This window comes from Malania oleifera, chromosome 6 (assembly GCF_029873635.1).
Source record: "Malania oleifera isolate guangnan ecotype guangnan chromosome 6, ASM2987363v1, whole genome shotgun sequence".
Lineage (NCBI taxonomy): Eukaryota > Viridiplantae > Streptophyta > Magnoliopsida > Santalales > Ximeniaceae > Malania > Malania oleifera.
The window spans coordinates 91628383-91646160 of NC_080422.1; the positions used below are offsets into that span (position 1 = coordinate 91628383).

The 17778-nt window shown below is 33.4% G+C and overlaps 1 protein-coding gene across 3 annotated transcripts in view; it reads right to left on the reverse strand.

The window, feature by feature from the left end:
• Positions 1-2548: 2548 nt before the first annotated feature.
• The window catches only part of LOC131158292 (probable RNA-dependent RNA polymerase 5), a 155708-nt gene continuing 140478 nt past the window's right edge, over positions 2549-17778 (reverse strand). For 2 of the 3 annotated variants that reach the window (XM_058113054.1, XM_058113052.1), the window contains 5 exons: positions 7264-7415; positions 5811-5973; positions 3384-3525; positions 3005-3174; positions 2549-2894 (listed from right to left, as the gene is read on the reverse strand). In XM_058113054.1, the coding sequence (XP_057969037.1) occupies positions 2640-2894; positions 3005-3174; positions 3384-3525; positions 5811-5973; positions 7264-7415 (882 nt within the window). In that variant the 3' untranslated portion in view covers positions 2549-2639. Of the gene's footprint in view, positions 2895-3004; positions 3175-3383; positions 3526-5810; positions 5974-7263; positions 7416-17778 lie in introns of those variants that run through there. The other variant, XR_009137442.1, reaches the window with a different exon arrangement.

A 17778-nucleotide genomic window follows, 5' to 3' on the forward strand; every position in this document is an offset into this window, starting at 1 on the left:
AAAGAATGAATTTTCAAAATCTAGAGTCAGTTTGTAGAATTTCGGTTTCAATCTAAGGTTGATAAATATGTTTTAATCAAAAGTAGCTTGTGGACAATGTCGTTTGCTTTGTTGTTCAAAATCATTTTCCAGAAAAAAAAAAAAAAAAAAACAAAACAAAACAAAGAAGGACTGATGAGGACACTTCTAATGGATTCAAGTGCTAAGAAAGAGGATTGGGTAGGGGGCATCATTGTTTATTTAATATCTTTTTCTAGTTAGTTAGGGCTAGCTAATGGGGAGGAATTGACCAACGCTCTTCCACATAAAATGGCTGTCTTTTCTTAGCTAGTCTTATTTAATCATTATAGTGCACCAAAGATGGGCTAAGAATTCTTAGCCTCACCTGTAAACGAAACACGCCCTTAATACCTAAAAGAAGGTGGGTTGTATGTTGCAAGGAATTGCTACCTAGATTTTTCTCTCTATTCCTCTCCCTTTCTCCCTCTCTAACTGAAAAATTTTAAATTTGCAACAAAATTAATTTTAGATAACCAGAATAAAGAATATGAACAAATAGGTTGTTTTTTTTTTTGTAATTATTTTAAAATCTGAAAATGAAAAATACAAAATTTTTTTAAGCATTCAAACAAATTCTTATTATTATTTTTTATCCTTTTGCTAAAAATCTTGAAAAATTTAAAAATAAGCTAAAATTTATATAATTATTCAAAAACTAAAAAATAAAATAAAAATATTTTATTCAACTAAACATACCCTAATATTTTTCTTATTTGCACTTACAAACATCTTTTAAAAATTCAAAGAATTGTTCGAAAAACAATCTCAAAAATAATTATTTACAATATTAAATAACCAAACGCATTTTTTACTTTATATTTCTTGCATCTCACATTATATTCAGAAACTTAACTAAACAGACCCTTACAAGTCCTTCAGTTTTCTTGAAGAGACATTTATTGGGATTTATTTGGTTGTGCCTTTGAGCACTTGGGGTGGTTGGTTGGGCTTTGGGCCTACCCCTTTGTATACATATGCAGTCATACAAAAAAATTGAGTATAGACTAAAATTTGGTCGGCAATTCATCGAGCTGAGGGTCAAGAATTCTCTCCTTTGCAAGGATTCAGAGAATTATTCTCATATGGTTCAACAAACACCTCCTAAGTTTTTTAAATAAATAGTTCCACCCTTGAATTTTTAAAAATTATAGAACCCCATGAAATTTAATTTTCTGAAAAAAAAAAAAAAGAAGCTTAGGCTAGTCAATAGTTTAAATTATATAAAAAAATTAAAATTTATATTATGATAGGAAAGGAAATTAGTTTGTTAAATTCAATATGTTTTGAAAACTTAATTTATTAGTGAATTGGGATTGGGTATGCGGTTCGAATCAATTCCTTGACATGAGCATGATAATTAATTATTATTTAAAAATTTTAAAATATAAAAAAATAATCGTAATAATTTTGGAAAAAAATACTTAGATAATTATAATGTTCCAAAATATTTGTTTTCTATATCTTTCATGCAATTTAAATAATTAAACATGCCTTTAAAAGTACAATATAACTTAAAAATTGACTTGAATTGACCAATTGGTCAAATTTAGATTCACCTTCATTGAATATTGAATAACATAATAACTTGGATAAAATTAGAAAAAAAATTGATAAACTAGTTCAAACAAAGGACAACCAATTAATAAAAATTTGAAGTTTCTTCATCTAGTTATCATTTATATTTTACACAAAAAGAACTAACATTTAACTTTATAATATCAATAAATGAAGTACAAATTTTGACATTTTAATTTACATTTTTATAGCACCATGCTTAAGTATTTTGATTTGGTTCATAATGCACTTCATTAAATTTTTATGAAAAATAAAGCTAACAAACATTTTGTAACATTATAATCACTAAGTACTTTTTTATGATTTATTAATAATTTTTATTTTTCATATATTTTTTTTTAAAATTAAAATAATAATAAAATTATTTTATCACACTAATGTCAACTCAAAAACGTTTAGACTAATTGGAGTTATCAATTTGGATACTAGATAGGTCTCCTATATGCTTACTCAATTTTCAACTGACTAATTTTTTAATTTAATTTATTAAATTATCATTTTAAAATGAAGATTTTTTTAAAGATGGTTCATTTTTTCACATATACTTAATGATTAACTAAAAACCAACTATCAGAAAATCCACACAGGGTGTAGTTCAAGTGATAGTGCGAGTTACAGGAGTACCTCTCACAAGGTCAAGTGTTCAAACCCTCTCAGGTTTGTTTCCACCTCTAGATTTCTGAAATTTACCTCCCTTTGGAGTTGTGGGGTCGGCTTCAAAGGGTGCGAGATTAGTCACATGGACCGTAAAACGGACACGTGAAAACCCAATGCATAATACAAAAAAAAGAAACCAACTATCAGAAGGTTTATTTTATGAGTAAAATTAACCAGTAGATTTTAGAAGGTTTTTTTTTTTGATAATTTTCCTAAAGGCATGTAATGATGGATAAACTAATTAAAGAATGAAAGATTAAAGAGAAGGGAGATATTATAAATGAATTTTTTGAGGGTGGAATTATTTTACGTCACCCATATATACAACAAAGTCATCTTATTTCATGTTACGCTAGGGAATTTTTACAATTGAAGACTTCCCTTAGGACAGAAGGAGAGCAGAGAAGGGACCTGTCTCCTTGCTTGATGATGTATAGCCTGCAGAGGGCTGAACCTGCCACTTTCCAAGCAAAGCCGCAGTATCTCACAGCTCCTTGCCTTCTAGCATGTTCGTAGGTGATTTGATAGATGGCAAGGGCTTCCTCATAGATCTGCTCTGTAATCTTTGGACTGTCTTCAAAATCTGCAGTCCCATATAATAACTGCACTAAACAGGAAATTTTTTTGTAAAACAGCAGACAGGAAAAGGATTATTCTAGGGGCACATGATGCAACTACATGCCCTTAAGCAAAGGATGGATTGATAAACCACCTGCTTATACTTTTGTGTCACTTTATCAGCCAATACATCTTTGATTTCATCGTCATGCTTAAGGGCATCAGTCATTTCACATCTGTATTGGTCATAATGCTCCTTCCACAGGTTTAGGTAAATGTTGGGGACTTCACAACCGAAACAAGGAAGCGTCCAAACATCTGAATCTATAACATAAGAACATGCATATTATCTCTACTGCCAAGAACAAAAATGAATAAATAAATAACCAATTTATTTAACTAAAAAAAAAGAAAAAAAAAATTCAACAAGCAGTTCATGTACAAGGATAAATCAGCAAATATGTAGGAAAGATTCAAGAAAGGCAGTATGGACGAGTAAAAATAACTGCACTCTTGATTGAGAGAATCCATACCTTTTGTTGCCGTAATATTCTTTTGGAAATACTCCACACCATTGTAAATTTCACCCAGAATAGAGGTGGATCTATAAGTTTCACGCTTATTTCCCATGAAATGTGGAAATCTTTTGGCCTTCAGTTTCTCTGGAACAGTAATCTTTTTTCAAAAGGAGACGAGAGATAGGTAAGAGGGATGGTGCAGAAATCAACTGGAGCAGTAATTTAAAGGAAAAATTTCCAGTAAGTACCATAATCATCAATATATTAGCAATACAGAATATACACGAGGGATATCATAAAAAACAGATTATATTTATTTTATCTCTTCTTTTATTTTTTTTGGTTCAGAAAGATTAAGTAGCATACGTGTTTTTTAACTGATTATTTTTCAATTTTGCATTAATTTTCATATATCAAGTACAAAAGCTCTTGATATGAAACAGCCTCTTGCAAAAATGCAAGGTAAGGCTGCATACTATAGACCCATTGTGGTCCACCCCTTCCCCGGATCCCACGTTCACGTGTTTGAGGTACGAAAACAATCTCTTACAAAAATACAAGGTAAAACTGCGTTCTATAGACCATTGTGGTCTGCCCCTTCCCCGGACCCTGCATTCGCGGGAGCTTTGTGCACTAGGCTGCCTTTTTTGTACAAAACCTGTTGAATGACTTACAATTTCTTCAACACAATAATAACCAGCCCACTATTGTTAAGCTTCTTAATATTAGGTAAAAACAAAGTAATTGGCATCTAAAAGGCTCCTGCTCAATAGAGTTCTTTTATTTTTGATCTTATGTTGCTCATGCTTTTCATTCACCTATCCACCAACTTAAATGTACAAGTCAGGTGATGAGCTCAACAAGCAGTGGGATGATGTAGAGGAAGTTGATGCACTTGACTCAATTGACATTCTGGATCTTATGCTGACTTTGGAGTGCAAGCAAGGGTTTTGAACTTCAGAGTTCCACTGAAAAATTAGAACATTTTGTTGAAAATCTAAAACTAAACTAAAATAAAGAACTTAACACCCAAATATGTATAAACCAACTCAATTTTTTGAGCAGGTAATTCAGCTGCGGTTGTTTTGAGTTGGCAATTCAGTTTGACAAAGGTAAAATATTTCATTAGACCTCATGCAAATATCAATATTTCTGGGCAAGATTCAAGGGTTTTACCTGCCAGAATCATTTCAGCAATTCAGCATTTGTGGTACATGAGATTAATCAACAATGGAATATTTTTGGCCCTGATTTGCTAGTGAACAAATCTTCACTCCTGAGCATACAAGTGGTGTTTTGTATTGAACACCAGTCCAGATTGTAAATATCGAAACTTTAATCTAGCTAGGACAATAATAGTCTGCTTATGGAGAGCCAGAATTTTGACAAAACATACACTAAACTTAAATATCAACACTCCACAAAATTGACTCCTTTTATCTGGGGTCTGCCACGTTACACCTGACAGATATGTTAAATAGCCTTAATCTGTTCTTTTATATTTTATTTTTTTTACTTTTTTACATATTTTTTATTTGTAGACTGTTCATGACAAGTGCAATGATTCTCACAGAAGCTGGCAAGTAACTGAGTAAGTCTGATTTATTGCAAAACTGAAAACAAAGCCAGGCTGAAGTGTCAAGGTGAGCATCTGTTTGTGTTAAACCAGCAAGACTGACCAAGCATTTTGAGTTGGTTTTTAAAAACGTCAGTTCAGTTATAGTATAAAAAATTTTAAAAACCAGGGTTTCTGGGTCAGGTTGCAGTTAGGATGATGTAAAAACTGACCCAAACTGCCAAACTAGTACTCATATATATTGATTACCTTTATCTTTAAGACAGTATGTGTGCTAACAATACTGCACCAACTTTTATGGTTCATTACTTTCATGTTTGGAGATCAGTCAATTTTTTATTATATTTAGAGTTCTGCTCTATGTCGTAAAGTCTTAACTTGATCTTGATGAGATAATGCATTTTTTAATCATAGTCTATTGAGTTTTTTCATAAGACTAAATGTTCTGGAGTGATTTATTAATTATTATATATTGACTCGCTTTGCACACCCAATTTAATTAAAACTTTAAAACCTAAACAATACCAAAATAACCCAAGCCATCAATCATCACCATTGGCTTTATAGTTCATGGTTTGGTCGGGTTACAGCTTGGTTTTGGTTTATAATTTCTCCAAATCAACAAAGAAAGGTCTTATTTTGGTGTTATAGTTACTGACTTAAATCGAACAATGCTCACTGGCTCACCCATCCTGAACATCTACGCACTTCAACCAGACAAAGTAGATTTGCAAGAAGTATGGCAAAGTAATTGCAGGATATTATCATAATTCTCCACGTGGAAATTAAGTATGCACATCGAAAGACAGCTTTTTTACCTATAGAAATCCAAGTTTACAACTGAAAGACGCAATCACAGAACTAACCTTTAATCCAGATTTAGGTGCATCTAAAGCACAATAGTATATGTCAACCAGTTGAAGCATGTTCCTCTTTAAAGTTTCTTTTTCAGAAACACAGTCATCTTCCAATGTTAGAAAGCGATCCATAAATGCCAACCAGCTATCAGCAGCAATACCAGCCTCAAAACTGGAACATCATGAGAAAAATATGAATACCAATTACTATGTGGTCATGGTCTTGGGAGAAAATTTTTGCATATAGCTAATTGGGAGTTCAACTGATAATGGTCCAAGGACAAATCATGCAAGCATATTCAACCATAAGAAAGGTACGAGGTTAAAAATGGAAACTAGTTAGCATAACAAAGAGTCCTTAAAAGTACTTTTCCCATTCAATCTCCTCAGAGGTACCAAAATCCAGCTTAGAGAATGCAGAGAAGTGCCATAAGCAGTTTCATTATTTAAGAAAAAACAGACTATAGTTTCATTATTTAAGAAAAAACAAATTATCTGTCCTTTTTATGGCTGGTTGAGGAAAGGCATCACTTACTTTCTCAATTGAAAGAGAAAAAATAGGAAGATAAGGTAGAGACCATCCATCATTTTCATGGCTGGTTGGCTGGTTGAGGTAAAGCATCACTTACTTTCTCAATTGAAAGAGAGAATAGGAAGATGAGGTAGAAAGTACACAGGGAAAATAAGATAAAAGCATGACCTCTTCCTGTCACCATGTTATGAGCAACCACTGCAGAATGATAGATGTTTTATCAGATGATAAACATAGACGTAGACCAATGCTTACGAGAGGCACAATAACCTTTTCAATTAAAAATGCTAGGAGGATGAAGTGGGGTGAAGAGGAAAATAAAATAAAATTTTCAACTCTTCTTGTCACCACCTTTTGAGAAACCACAGGGTAACAGTAGGTGTTTTATTATTATGAGATAATAGCCATAAATTTATACACATGCTTATCTATGGCTATATACTAAAAGTTTCAGTATATACATGTGCAGTAGTTTTCTTCTTTAAGTCAATTTCCACCTCTCATAGAGTGAAACTTTTCCTTTAGGTTATGGCACTAAATGTGAATCCACGAGAAAAAAAAATTTCCGAGCTCTGGCAACAACCCAAATCAAGGAAAAGGCAATCAATTTTCAGAACCAAAAGGGAAAATTATTAATGAAAATATTGTTCTCTCTGAAATATCTAATTGTAAACCATACAAGTCCTTATTCATTAACCACAAAATGTTTGTTCTAATCTATTAATATAATATGCCCTGAATATTTGCCTACGCCCTACAACATACTAGAAGAGGATGCGAATATTTTCCTACACCCTACAACATACTAGAAGGATAAGAATTAAATAGCTAGACCACTTTTTTTTCTCCGTTCAGGCTATGCAACCTTTCTGTTCAGTTGGATTTCAACCTAATCAGAAATAATTCAGATATATGTCTCTGGGCACATACCTTGGCTCAAATCTAGTTGTTAAAAATAGCTGAAAAAGCTCATGCTCCAGCTCCTCGGCCGAAAATTCACATGGCTTTCTCTTAGAAGACTTTGGTCTTGAATATAAATCTGAAGGGACCCAAGGTTTGCTTGCTTTGAAATATTCCAACAGCTGAAAAGTACAAAACAAGTGTTCAAAATTAGTCTCATCTAAACAAAACCGATTCTAACTTCTAAGAGAGTGGGAAATTTATGTTAAACACAGCTTTTTTTTTGGCATTGTGCAAGAATATTGAAGAAATGCAAGTATAACAATATAGTGAAAAAGCCAGTAAGGATGGGATCAAGTTGAAAAAAATAAAATAAAATACAAAGAAGACATATGGAAACATTAAAAAAAGGATGCATAAAACGTAAGAGACAGAAGAAAAGATCAATGCAACCAAAGCAGGACAATGTCCAGATAGCAAAAAAAAGGATATTTTAGTGACAGTGACAATCCAAAATTTAAAAAATGCATATAATTCCCCACGAATAAGATTACCATAATCAAATTCTTTCAAAGAAAGAAGAATGTATATTAAAAAAAAACACCAAATTAAAATGCTAGGATTGGCAAGGATGACAATTAAGGAAGTAAGTGAATAATAAAAGAGAAATGCAAGAGAATGGACATAAGATTTATGTGGTTCGGCATATAACTTACATCCATGGGTGAAGATGGCAAAAGAACTTCACTATTGGGAAGAGATAGAATACAAGAGCATCTAAGATGTTATACTCCTTAACACACTTTCCAAAAACTCACAAAGGTGCCTCTACATAATTACATATACCCCATTAATAGTAACTCCCTCTCAAATCAAATCAAATCAATTCTCCCTCAAATCAGGGATGCAAATTAAGTCTCCTTGAGGTCAACTCTTTAATTTTCTTTCTTCCAATACAAAAAAAAAAAAAAAAAAAAAAATTCTTTTCTTTAATGACAGAATAAACTCTCAATTTATTACAATAACTGCTATCTTGAACGAGAGATTTATTGTGAAGCATGAATGCATTGACCAAGGCATGGGAAAACTAGTAAAAATCTTCCCCTCACATATGAATGATCATTTTCTTGTTCCATCTTGTTCATCTTATGCCCCCATGGGCATATTTCATGAATTGAAGATTCCAATCAAGTCCACGTGTCACGGTTCGACTATTTTCACACCCTTGTGAAGGGCCATGCGGCGCTAGCTAAAGCACTTTTGTTTAACTAGCCAGCCTATCATTTACCAACATTCATTCACGAAGCACTTCCATTAACATTCATTCAAATAGCAGCGAAAACAGTAATCAATTTATGAAAGTCGTGGCAAGCAAGCAATAAACATTGAAGCAACCATAATTCATTAACAAATCCGCTGTTGACATGGTGTAGTTAGCAAGGGAGGCAAGTATGCTTAGCACGTTGACAATTGCTAGTGAGTTTTACAATGACTGATGAACACTCACCCTCCTCTAAAGAGTTTTCTGGGCTATTCTCACTCTGGCACTAGGAAACATCAAAGTGACTGAGGAGTCATACTGCCTTATTTGGCTTACAATGAAATAAATACTGGAAAATAACCCTACACTAGTATTTACATGATGGAAACCCATCCCAAACACATGAGGCAAGCGGTCATAGGCAAGCATAATGCCTTGAACAAGCTTAGCTCGTGACACCATGCAATGCTTGAACTTACCTGATGCTAGAGATTTTGTCAACATATTTGTAATTATCAATAGTACTAATTTTCTTTACCATAATTTTCCCTTTTGAAATAATATCACAAACAAAATGATACTTGGCATCAATATGTTTTGTTCTTTCATGAAACATTGGATCCTTATTCAAATGTATAACACTCTGGCTGTCATAATGAATTATAATCTTGTCCCAACAAGATGTAAGTTTACCAATCAAACCCTTTAAACAAATAGATACTTTGAATGCCTTTGTGATGGCCATGTTTTTTGCCTCGATATTGGATAATGTAATATGTTGTAGCCTTGCCTTCCAACTTATGACACATCCTCCGAGAGCAAACACATAGCCAGTAATGGTTATTTTCTTGTTAAGATCCCTAGCAAAAATTTGAATCAACATAACCAGTAGCACTCGACTTATGTCTTTCAAATTCTAAACAAGAATCAGAAGTATCTCTTAAATATTGACGTATCCATTTACCGCTTGCCAATGCTCTTTACCTTTGTAAGCCATGTACCTGCCCAAAACACTAACGACATGAGAAATATCTGGATAGATACAAATCATAGCATACATTAGACTTCCAACTGCACTAGAATTCCTTAAAATTTTCTATGTCTAATTGTGGCGACAAAACAATTGATAGTTGGAAATGAGCAACAAGTGGAGTGTTAATTGGTTTGGCATTTGTCATACCAAAACACCCTAGAACTTTTTCAACAATTTTTTTTTTTTTTTTTGTAAAAATACAACAATCCTTCTTTTCAAATTCCCCAACAAGCTGGTCCTTTAACACGCTGATATCAAATTTATCTTTAGAAGCAATAAACATGTCATCAACATATAACAATAAGTAAACAAAAGTACACACAACTATCACACTCACTCCTTCAATAACTGTTGTCCAACATAAATGAGTCGAACTTTCTAAACCATTGATGAGGACATTGCATTAATTCATATAACAATCTTCTTAATAAACAAACATGGTCTTCTTTTTCATCAATAATAAAACCCTCAAGCTGGCGCATGAAAATCTTTTCCTCAAGTTTACCATGTAGAAAAGCTATTTTAACATCTAGTTGCTCCAATTCCAAATCATGCATAGCGACGAGAAATAATAATACACATATAGACACATGTTTAACATCAAAAGAGAAAACATCATTAAAATCTACTTCTATAACTTGACTATAACCTTTAGCAACTAATAGTGCCTTGTACCTTGCATCCTCACCTCCTAAAATACCTTCTTTTTTCTTAAGGACTCATTTGCAACCTACAATCTTCTTTCCCTTGGGAGGTTTTATTAATTCCCAAGTGTGATTCTTGAGTAAAGACTCAATCTCATCGTGCATAGCCACTAACCACTTAGCCAAATCAACACAAGAAATTGCTTTTGAATATGTTACAATTCTCCAATTTCATTGATTTCTTGTGCAACCGTCAAAGCATATCCAATAGGATTAGAATGACAAAATTGTTCAACATTACTATAACTTGAAGGTAATTTGATCTCTTTTTTGGGCCTGTGTTTGGCAATGTTATAAGATTCTCCTTGTGTCATGCTGATGATTATAGGAAAATAGGCAACCATATGGATATGGACAAGTAGGGCAATCATACGTATATGCACAGCCAACAAGACATGCAAGAAGACAACGATGCTAGTAGAAATTCTTAAGGACCATTAGAAACTTTGATGAATCACATAGCCATGGAGGAGCAAGAAACACATATAAACCTATACTCATTACTTTGGAAATTATATGATATAGAGTGATTATTATAAACATATATGTCATCTCAAAATCCCATCGATAGGAATAGGAGATGATTTTGAGCCACAAACAAACTCCTATGGTATTAAATGTATTTTTATTTTATAAAGAAAGAATATTATTAAAGAGAGAAAAAGAGTTCAGTAAAAGAAACCATGGTATTAAATGTATGATAATTATTGGTAATGTAATTATATAAAATGATCATTTAGTAATCTTAAATCATTAAATGAATGCCTCATGATATTTGTAATGATTTAATAAATTTTTTTTTTTAACTTCTTTGCTTCCTTTGCAATATGCATTTTCATGTATGCATTTTTTAAATATTACCTTGATTCCAAATTATGCATGACCATCTATTTTAACATTTCCAAAGTTTCATTGTAAATTTCCACCATTTACTACAAGATTTCATCATTTTTTAAAATTGAAATTGAAAAAAAAAAAAAGTTAGATCAAAATATCTGTGAATTGAAACCATTGAAATCGAAATCTAATTCATTAGATTTGAAAACTTTAGAAAAGTGATATCACATTTGTACAGTACCATTCTGATGACTAACTTTTTCAATCAAAATGAGACACGTATGGTACTTCTAGTTTTTTATGTTGATATCATCATCACAAGCTCATGCTTATAGAGTAGTCTTACTCCTTACAGCAATACAAACAACTAGTGCATGTGTGGGAAACTAAAATTAAAGAACTACAAAGCGATCCTAAACCACACTTGTATATGAATAAAACTCCACATAAAACATATAACTTAATAAAGCCTAGAACATTTGAGTTTAGGACATAGCAAGACCATGACACTATTCTTTGGAATTAGCCTCCAAATACAATCAAATTGATCCATCCAATGGCTGCTTCCCACCCTACATCAATACCATGACAAACAATTGCTTTGAATACTCGAGGCTATGTAGAAAAGTTGCCTAACTCTTATATATTCCAATAATCTAAAGGTTTTCCTAATATAACCTATTACGTCCCTAGTTTTTTTGGCACGTGACCGACTTTGACTCCATCTAAAATCCAATGGGGTCACTAGGCCTAGGCAGAATTTGTTTTACAAATCATCATATGGAACCAAGTTAAAAGCCAATTAAGAGTGAACAACTGTTGAAAAAACAAAACAACAACAAACGACAACAACAACAAAACCAAGTCTTAGTCCCACTAAGTGGGGTCGGCTATATGAATCATTTTCCGCCAATTTATGCGATCATGGACCATTTCTTTTGATAGATTCAAGGATATTAAATCCTTTATCTCCTCCCAAGTTATTTTAGGTCTACCGCTACCCCTTCTACTGCCCCCCACAGTAACTAAGTCACTCTTCCTCACAAGTGCACTATGTGGCCTATGTTGCAAGCGTCCATACCATCTGAGTCGTCTCTTCCTTATTTTATTTTCTATAGGAGCTACACCTAACTTACCACGAATATGTTCATTCTTTAATTTATCTTTCAATGTTATACTACTCATCCATCCAAGCATTCTCATCTCGGCAACTTTTACTTCTTGGATATTATGTTTCTTCGTCGCCCAACATTTCGATCCATATAGCATAGTTGGTCTTATAGCTGTCCTATAAAACTTCCCTTTCAATTTTAAGGGTATTCTACGATCACATAGCACACTTGAAGCACTTCTTCATTTTACCCAACCTGCTTTAACTCTATGCATTACATCATCTTCAATTTCTCCTTCAGCTTGCATAATAGATCCAAGGTATCGAAATCTACAAGTGCTATTTATTTCTTCATCATCAAGTTTAACTTTGTCTCCATAAGCAACTAAAAACGTTTTTCATTTAGTAACAAACTCTTTACATTGGCCTGTACTTTTCATACAACATTTTTCTCACTCCCTAGTCTACATATACAATGACCCAAAACTGAACGCATGCTTAGTATCCTTATTGCCTTCCTACCAACTTGTAATACATGTCAAAATGGTAGTATCTTGGAGAACCTAACAAGTGGAGCTATTCTTCAGTTTGAACCTAAAGTTATTAAGGAATAGGGTGAGCAACCACAAGCTTAGTAGACATTCTTAACTCCACCTTATTCAAATAAGGATAACACATTATTTCTTAGATGTATGCATGATTAGAAGGTGCATGAACACAATCTTTATTCAAAGCAATTTGTTCATCTAAAGTGACCAATGCAAAACATTCAAATAACATGCATTTACACTTTTTTTTTCCAAAATAGCAGTACTATCCCAACTAAGTGCACATTTTATCTCAAACAAGTGTCTAGAAATACCCTTCGGAGGTTTAGGGCCTTTCACTCAAGGGAGACACAATCCCTACTTGCTCAAATTCCACCAATATCACAGCCACAACAACACATGGTGCCATCTATTTAACCAAAAATCAATTCAACAAATGCATACACAAGCTTTGCCATAGCAAGTAAATCCATCATACTTACAAGAGGAATACGTATCATATGAAAATTTTGCAGCTATACAAGATATGCAACTATTATAACCAAAGAAATAGAAGAATTATGCAGCCATATCAAGTAATTAGAGATAATAAACTTAAATCTTCCTTATTAGGATTCAACTTTTATACAAGTTTCTACCCTTGTTTCCTTTAAATACCCAAAACCCCTAAGTGAATAAATGAAAATTAAGAACATCTATCTTGATTTTCAGCCTCTTCAACTTAGTCTAAGTTCCCCTCTGAATTTCCCTGATTTTCCGCAGAGTTATCTCTCCCTTTCTCTCTCTCCCTTCTCTCTCTCTCTATTACTAGGGCTTTCAGCAAGGGTTTTGGGGTATTTTTTTTCTATGTTCAGGCTGTTCTGCAGCCTGAAAAAGTCAAGACAGCATCTGGACACATGGCAGGACCATAGCAGCTGGTGGCAACAGGGGTCCTGCAGTGCTGACAGCTGTGCACTAGGTGTCTGCTGCTGGATTTTCAGAACCAACTGCCAGGTGGCGACTGCTGGTTTGTAGTGCTGCCAAGTGTCACACTTGGTTTCAGAATGCCTCATCTTTTTTTTTTTTTCCCTCTACCCCAACTCTTATGCTATTTATGTTTTAGCTTGACCCTCATAATTTGCTTTCATCTAAGCCCCTCCTACTACTAATAAGTCAAAAGGAATTTCCAATACCAGTTAATACAACTCAAATAAATGAATAATATCGCTAGTGTGAACTTATTTATTGATAAACAACGCAATTCATGCTAATTTATCAAAGTAGTTTAAATTTACTGTGGCCTAAAGGATATGATTATCATTACTCTCTCCCCCTTAAGAAATTTCTTCCTCAAAATTTCATCCGATCCAAGGCTATAAACAAATGAGGATACCTTTCAGCCATGTCAAATTTTGATTCGCAGGTTGCTTCTTTGATGCCATAGTGTTGCCATAGTACCTTTACCAAAGGAATAACCTTTTCCTTAAGACCCTTTCCTTCTTTTCAAGAATATGGATAGAATTTTCTTCATAACTGGCATCCTCCTTCAACGGGATATTGGACCATTCAAGAACATGACTTAGATCTAGTTCATATTGTCGAAGCATCAAGACATGGAAAACATCATGAGTATGAGTAAATTTAGATGGGAACCTCAATTTATATGTTGCTTTCCCAACTCATTTGACAATTTGAAATGGCCCAACATAACAAGGTTGTAGTTTCCTTTCTTTCCAAATCTAAATATCCCCTTTCAAGGTGACACCTTAAGGAATACAAAATCTCTGACTGCAAACTCTAGTGGCCATCTTCTTTTATTAGCATAACTCATTTGTCGGCTTTAGGATGTGAGGAGATGATTTTGTACTTGCTTAATTTTCTCAGTAGTTTCTTGAATTAATCTGGACCAAGCATTTGATTTTCCCTTATCTCTGCCCAGTGCACCGATGTTCTACAAAGTCCCCTATATAGAGCTTCATAAGGTGCCATATTTATACTCGATTGGAAGCAGTAGTTGTAGGAAAATTCTACTAAGGGGATGCTCACTCCAACTCCCTTTGAAGCCTAGAATGCAAGCCCTCAACATATCCACTAAAATTTGAATTACCCTTTCAGATTGGCCATTTGGTTTCAGGATGAGGCAATGCTGAATTTTTATTATGTGCTCATAGCCTTTTGGAAACTTTGCCAAAATTGAGTGGTAAATCTTGGATCTCTATCAGAGATGATGGATAACAAAATACCATATAGTCGTACAATTTCTTTTCTATACAATTGACTTAGCCTTCTGAGTGAATTTGAAGTCTTGATGGGTAAAAAGTGAACAAATTTTGTCAACCTATCCACAATAACCCACATGGTATCATGACCAAGGGTAGTCTTTGGTAACCCTGAAACAAAATCCATTGTTACCTCATCCTGCTTCCATTGTGCTACTCGTTGTAAAAAACCCACAAGATTTTGATGTTCAACTTTCACTTGTTGACAAGTTAGACATTTTGTCACAAATTCTCTCACGTCCTTCCTCATACCTCCCCACCAAAATTGCCTTTTTAGATCTCTATACATCTTAGTGCTACCAAAATGGATTATGTATCTAGAACAATGTGTTTCCCATAAGACTTCCTTTTTCAAATCATATGGAACACAAAGCCTACCCAAATAATGAAGTACTCCATTAGAAGATTTTGTCCATCCTTTAGAGCGTGTACCATTTTCTATACCTCTCAATATTTGAAATTGAGGGTCCTTCTCTTGTCCTCTGATAATTTGCTCCAATAGAGTTGGTTAAGTCCTTAAGTTATATGTACAAACCTGATCTCCTTGAAGGGTTGTCTACAAGTTAAAAGAATCTATTGTCTCCAACATCTTCCACCTTTGAATTTTTAAGTTTGCCAATGTATGTCAGGACTTCCTGCTTAGTGAATTTGCCACAACATTTTCGTTATCTGGATGATAATGGAGTTCAAAGCCATAATCTTCCAAATACTTCACCCATCGCCTTTGCCTTAATTTCAATTCCTTCTGAGTTAAGAGATATTTAAGGCTTTTATGATTTGAATACACTTCAAATTTGTTTCCATACAAGTATGAATGTCATAATTTTAACGCAAACACAATAGCAGCCAATTCCAAATCATGCATTGGATAATTGCGCTCATGTGGCTTTAATTGTCGTGATCCATACACAACCACTTTTTCCTTTTGCATCAACACACATAGCAGTTCATTTAAGAAAGCATCTGTATATACTACATAGCGATCCTCGTTGTTTGGAAGAGCTAGTAATGGGGCAATTGTTAGTTGATGCTTTAATTCTTGAAATGCTCTTTCACATTCTTCTCTCCACACAAATTTCTTTCCTTGACTTGTCAGCTCAGTCAATGGCATAGCTATTCTCGAAAAATTGTACACAAACCTACAATAATACCCTGCCAAACCCAAGAAACTACGTGTTTCGGCCACATTTTTAGGAGTCTTCCAACTCAATACAGCCTCATCTTTAGAATGATCAACAGATAATGCATCCTTGGTTATGACATAACCCAAAAATTTGACACTAGTTCTCCAAAAATCGCATTTCTCCCGTTTAGCATATAACTGATGTTCCTATAAAGTCTGTAAAGCCAATCACAAGTGTTGTTAATGTTCTTTTTTAGTCTTTAAAGATATCAAAATATCATTGATAAAAACTATAATAAATTGATCTAGGTATGGTTGAAAAACTAGATTCATCATATCCATAAAGACGACAAGTGCATTGGTAACCCCAAATGGTAACACAAGAAACTCATTAATGACCATATCGTGTACATAATGCTGTCTTTAGGTTGTCTGATTCCCGAATTCTTAGTTGATGATAACCTAATCCCAAGTCAATCTTCGAAAAATATTGGGATCCTTCTAATTGATCAAATAGTTCAACAATTCTTGGAAGTGGATGTCGATTCTTGATAGTAACCCAATTCAATTTCCTATAATCAATGCATAGCCTCAAGCAGTGCATAGCCTCAAGGATCCATCATGTTTCTTAGCGAATAATGTAGGTGCACCCCATGGTGATACACTAGGTCAAATAAATCCCTTGTTGAGGAGATCTTGTAGTTGCACCTTAAGTTCCCCTAGTTCAGCCAAAGTCATTCTATACAAAGAAGTCGATATAGGTAGGGTCTTAAATTTCAATTTCGACTCAAATTTCGAAGCTCCAAAAGTACGGAAATATCAACAGAAATTTCGATTTCGATGTCAATTTCGATTTCGATTTGAAAAAGTAACAGAATTCAGTAATAAAGCATGTAATTCTTTGTGAAGCTTTAGAAATGGTTAACAAACATGATAATATAAGTTTTAGGACTAATATATTACAAATTAAATACATCTATGTTTTGTATGAGGTGGAAAAGTTGTAAAATAGTATGTGTATCAAATATATTTAAGATAATGTACATTAAACATATTCAGTTAATACAAATGAAATTCATAAATCATTTAAATATTATTTATTATACAAATAATGATAATTTAGACATGAATGGTTAAATAAAATGTTACTAAAGTTTATTTTTTCATATAATTTCAAAAACACTTGTAATAATCTTTTGTTCCGACAAAAGAAATAAAATAAATAAAGATAGAATTTCACTTCACTCCTAAATTTCTCATTTGAATTCTAAGGAAATTTTATTGTATAGTTAAAATTTCAACAAGTTTTGCTAAAATTTTGAGATTTCAATAAATTTTGGATGATTCATTGAGATTTCGATGGAAATTATGCAAGACGGGAATCGAATGCCATTTTGATTTCGAGGGTGACGGAAATCAGAAATTTCAACGGAAATATCAACAATTTCGTGAAAATTTAAGACTAAGGATATAGGTTCCGTCCCCAACACAAAATCAACAGTAAACTCAATCTCTCAGTTTAGAGGCAGTCTTGGCAAATCATTTGCAAAAATATCTAGAAATTCATCAAGTATGGGCAAAGCAGCTCGGGTTTTATTAACTTGTGTACTTTCTTTCATTACTACTACAAATCCCAGAAATATGCTAAAATTCGAACCCTTCACAAGCAA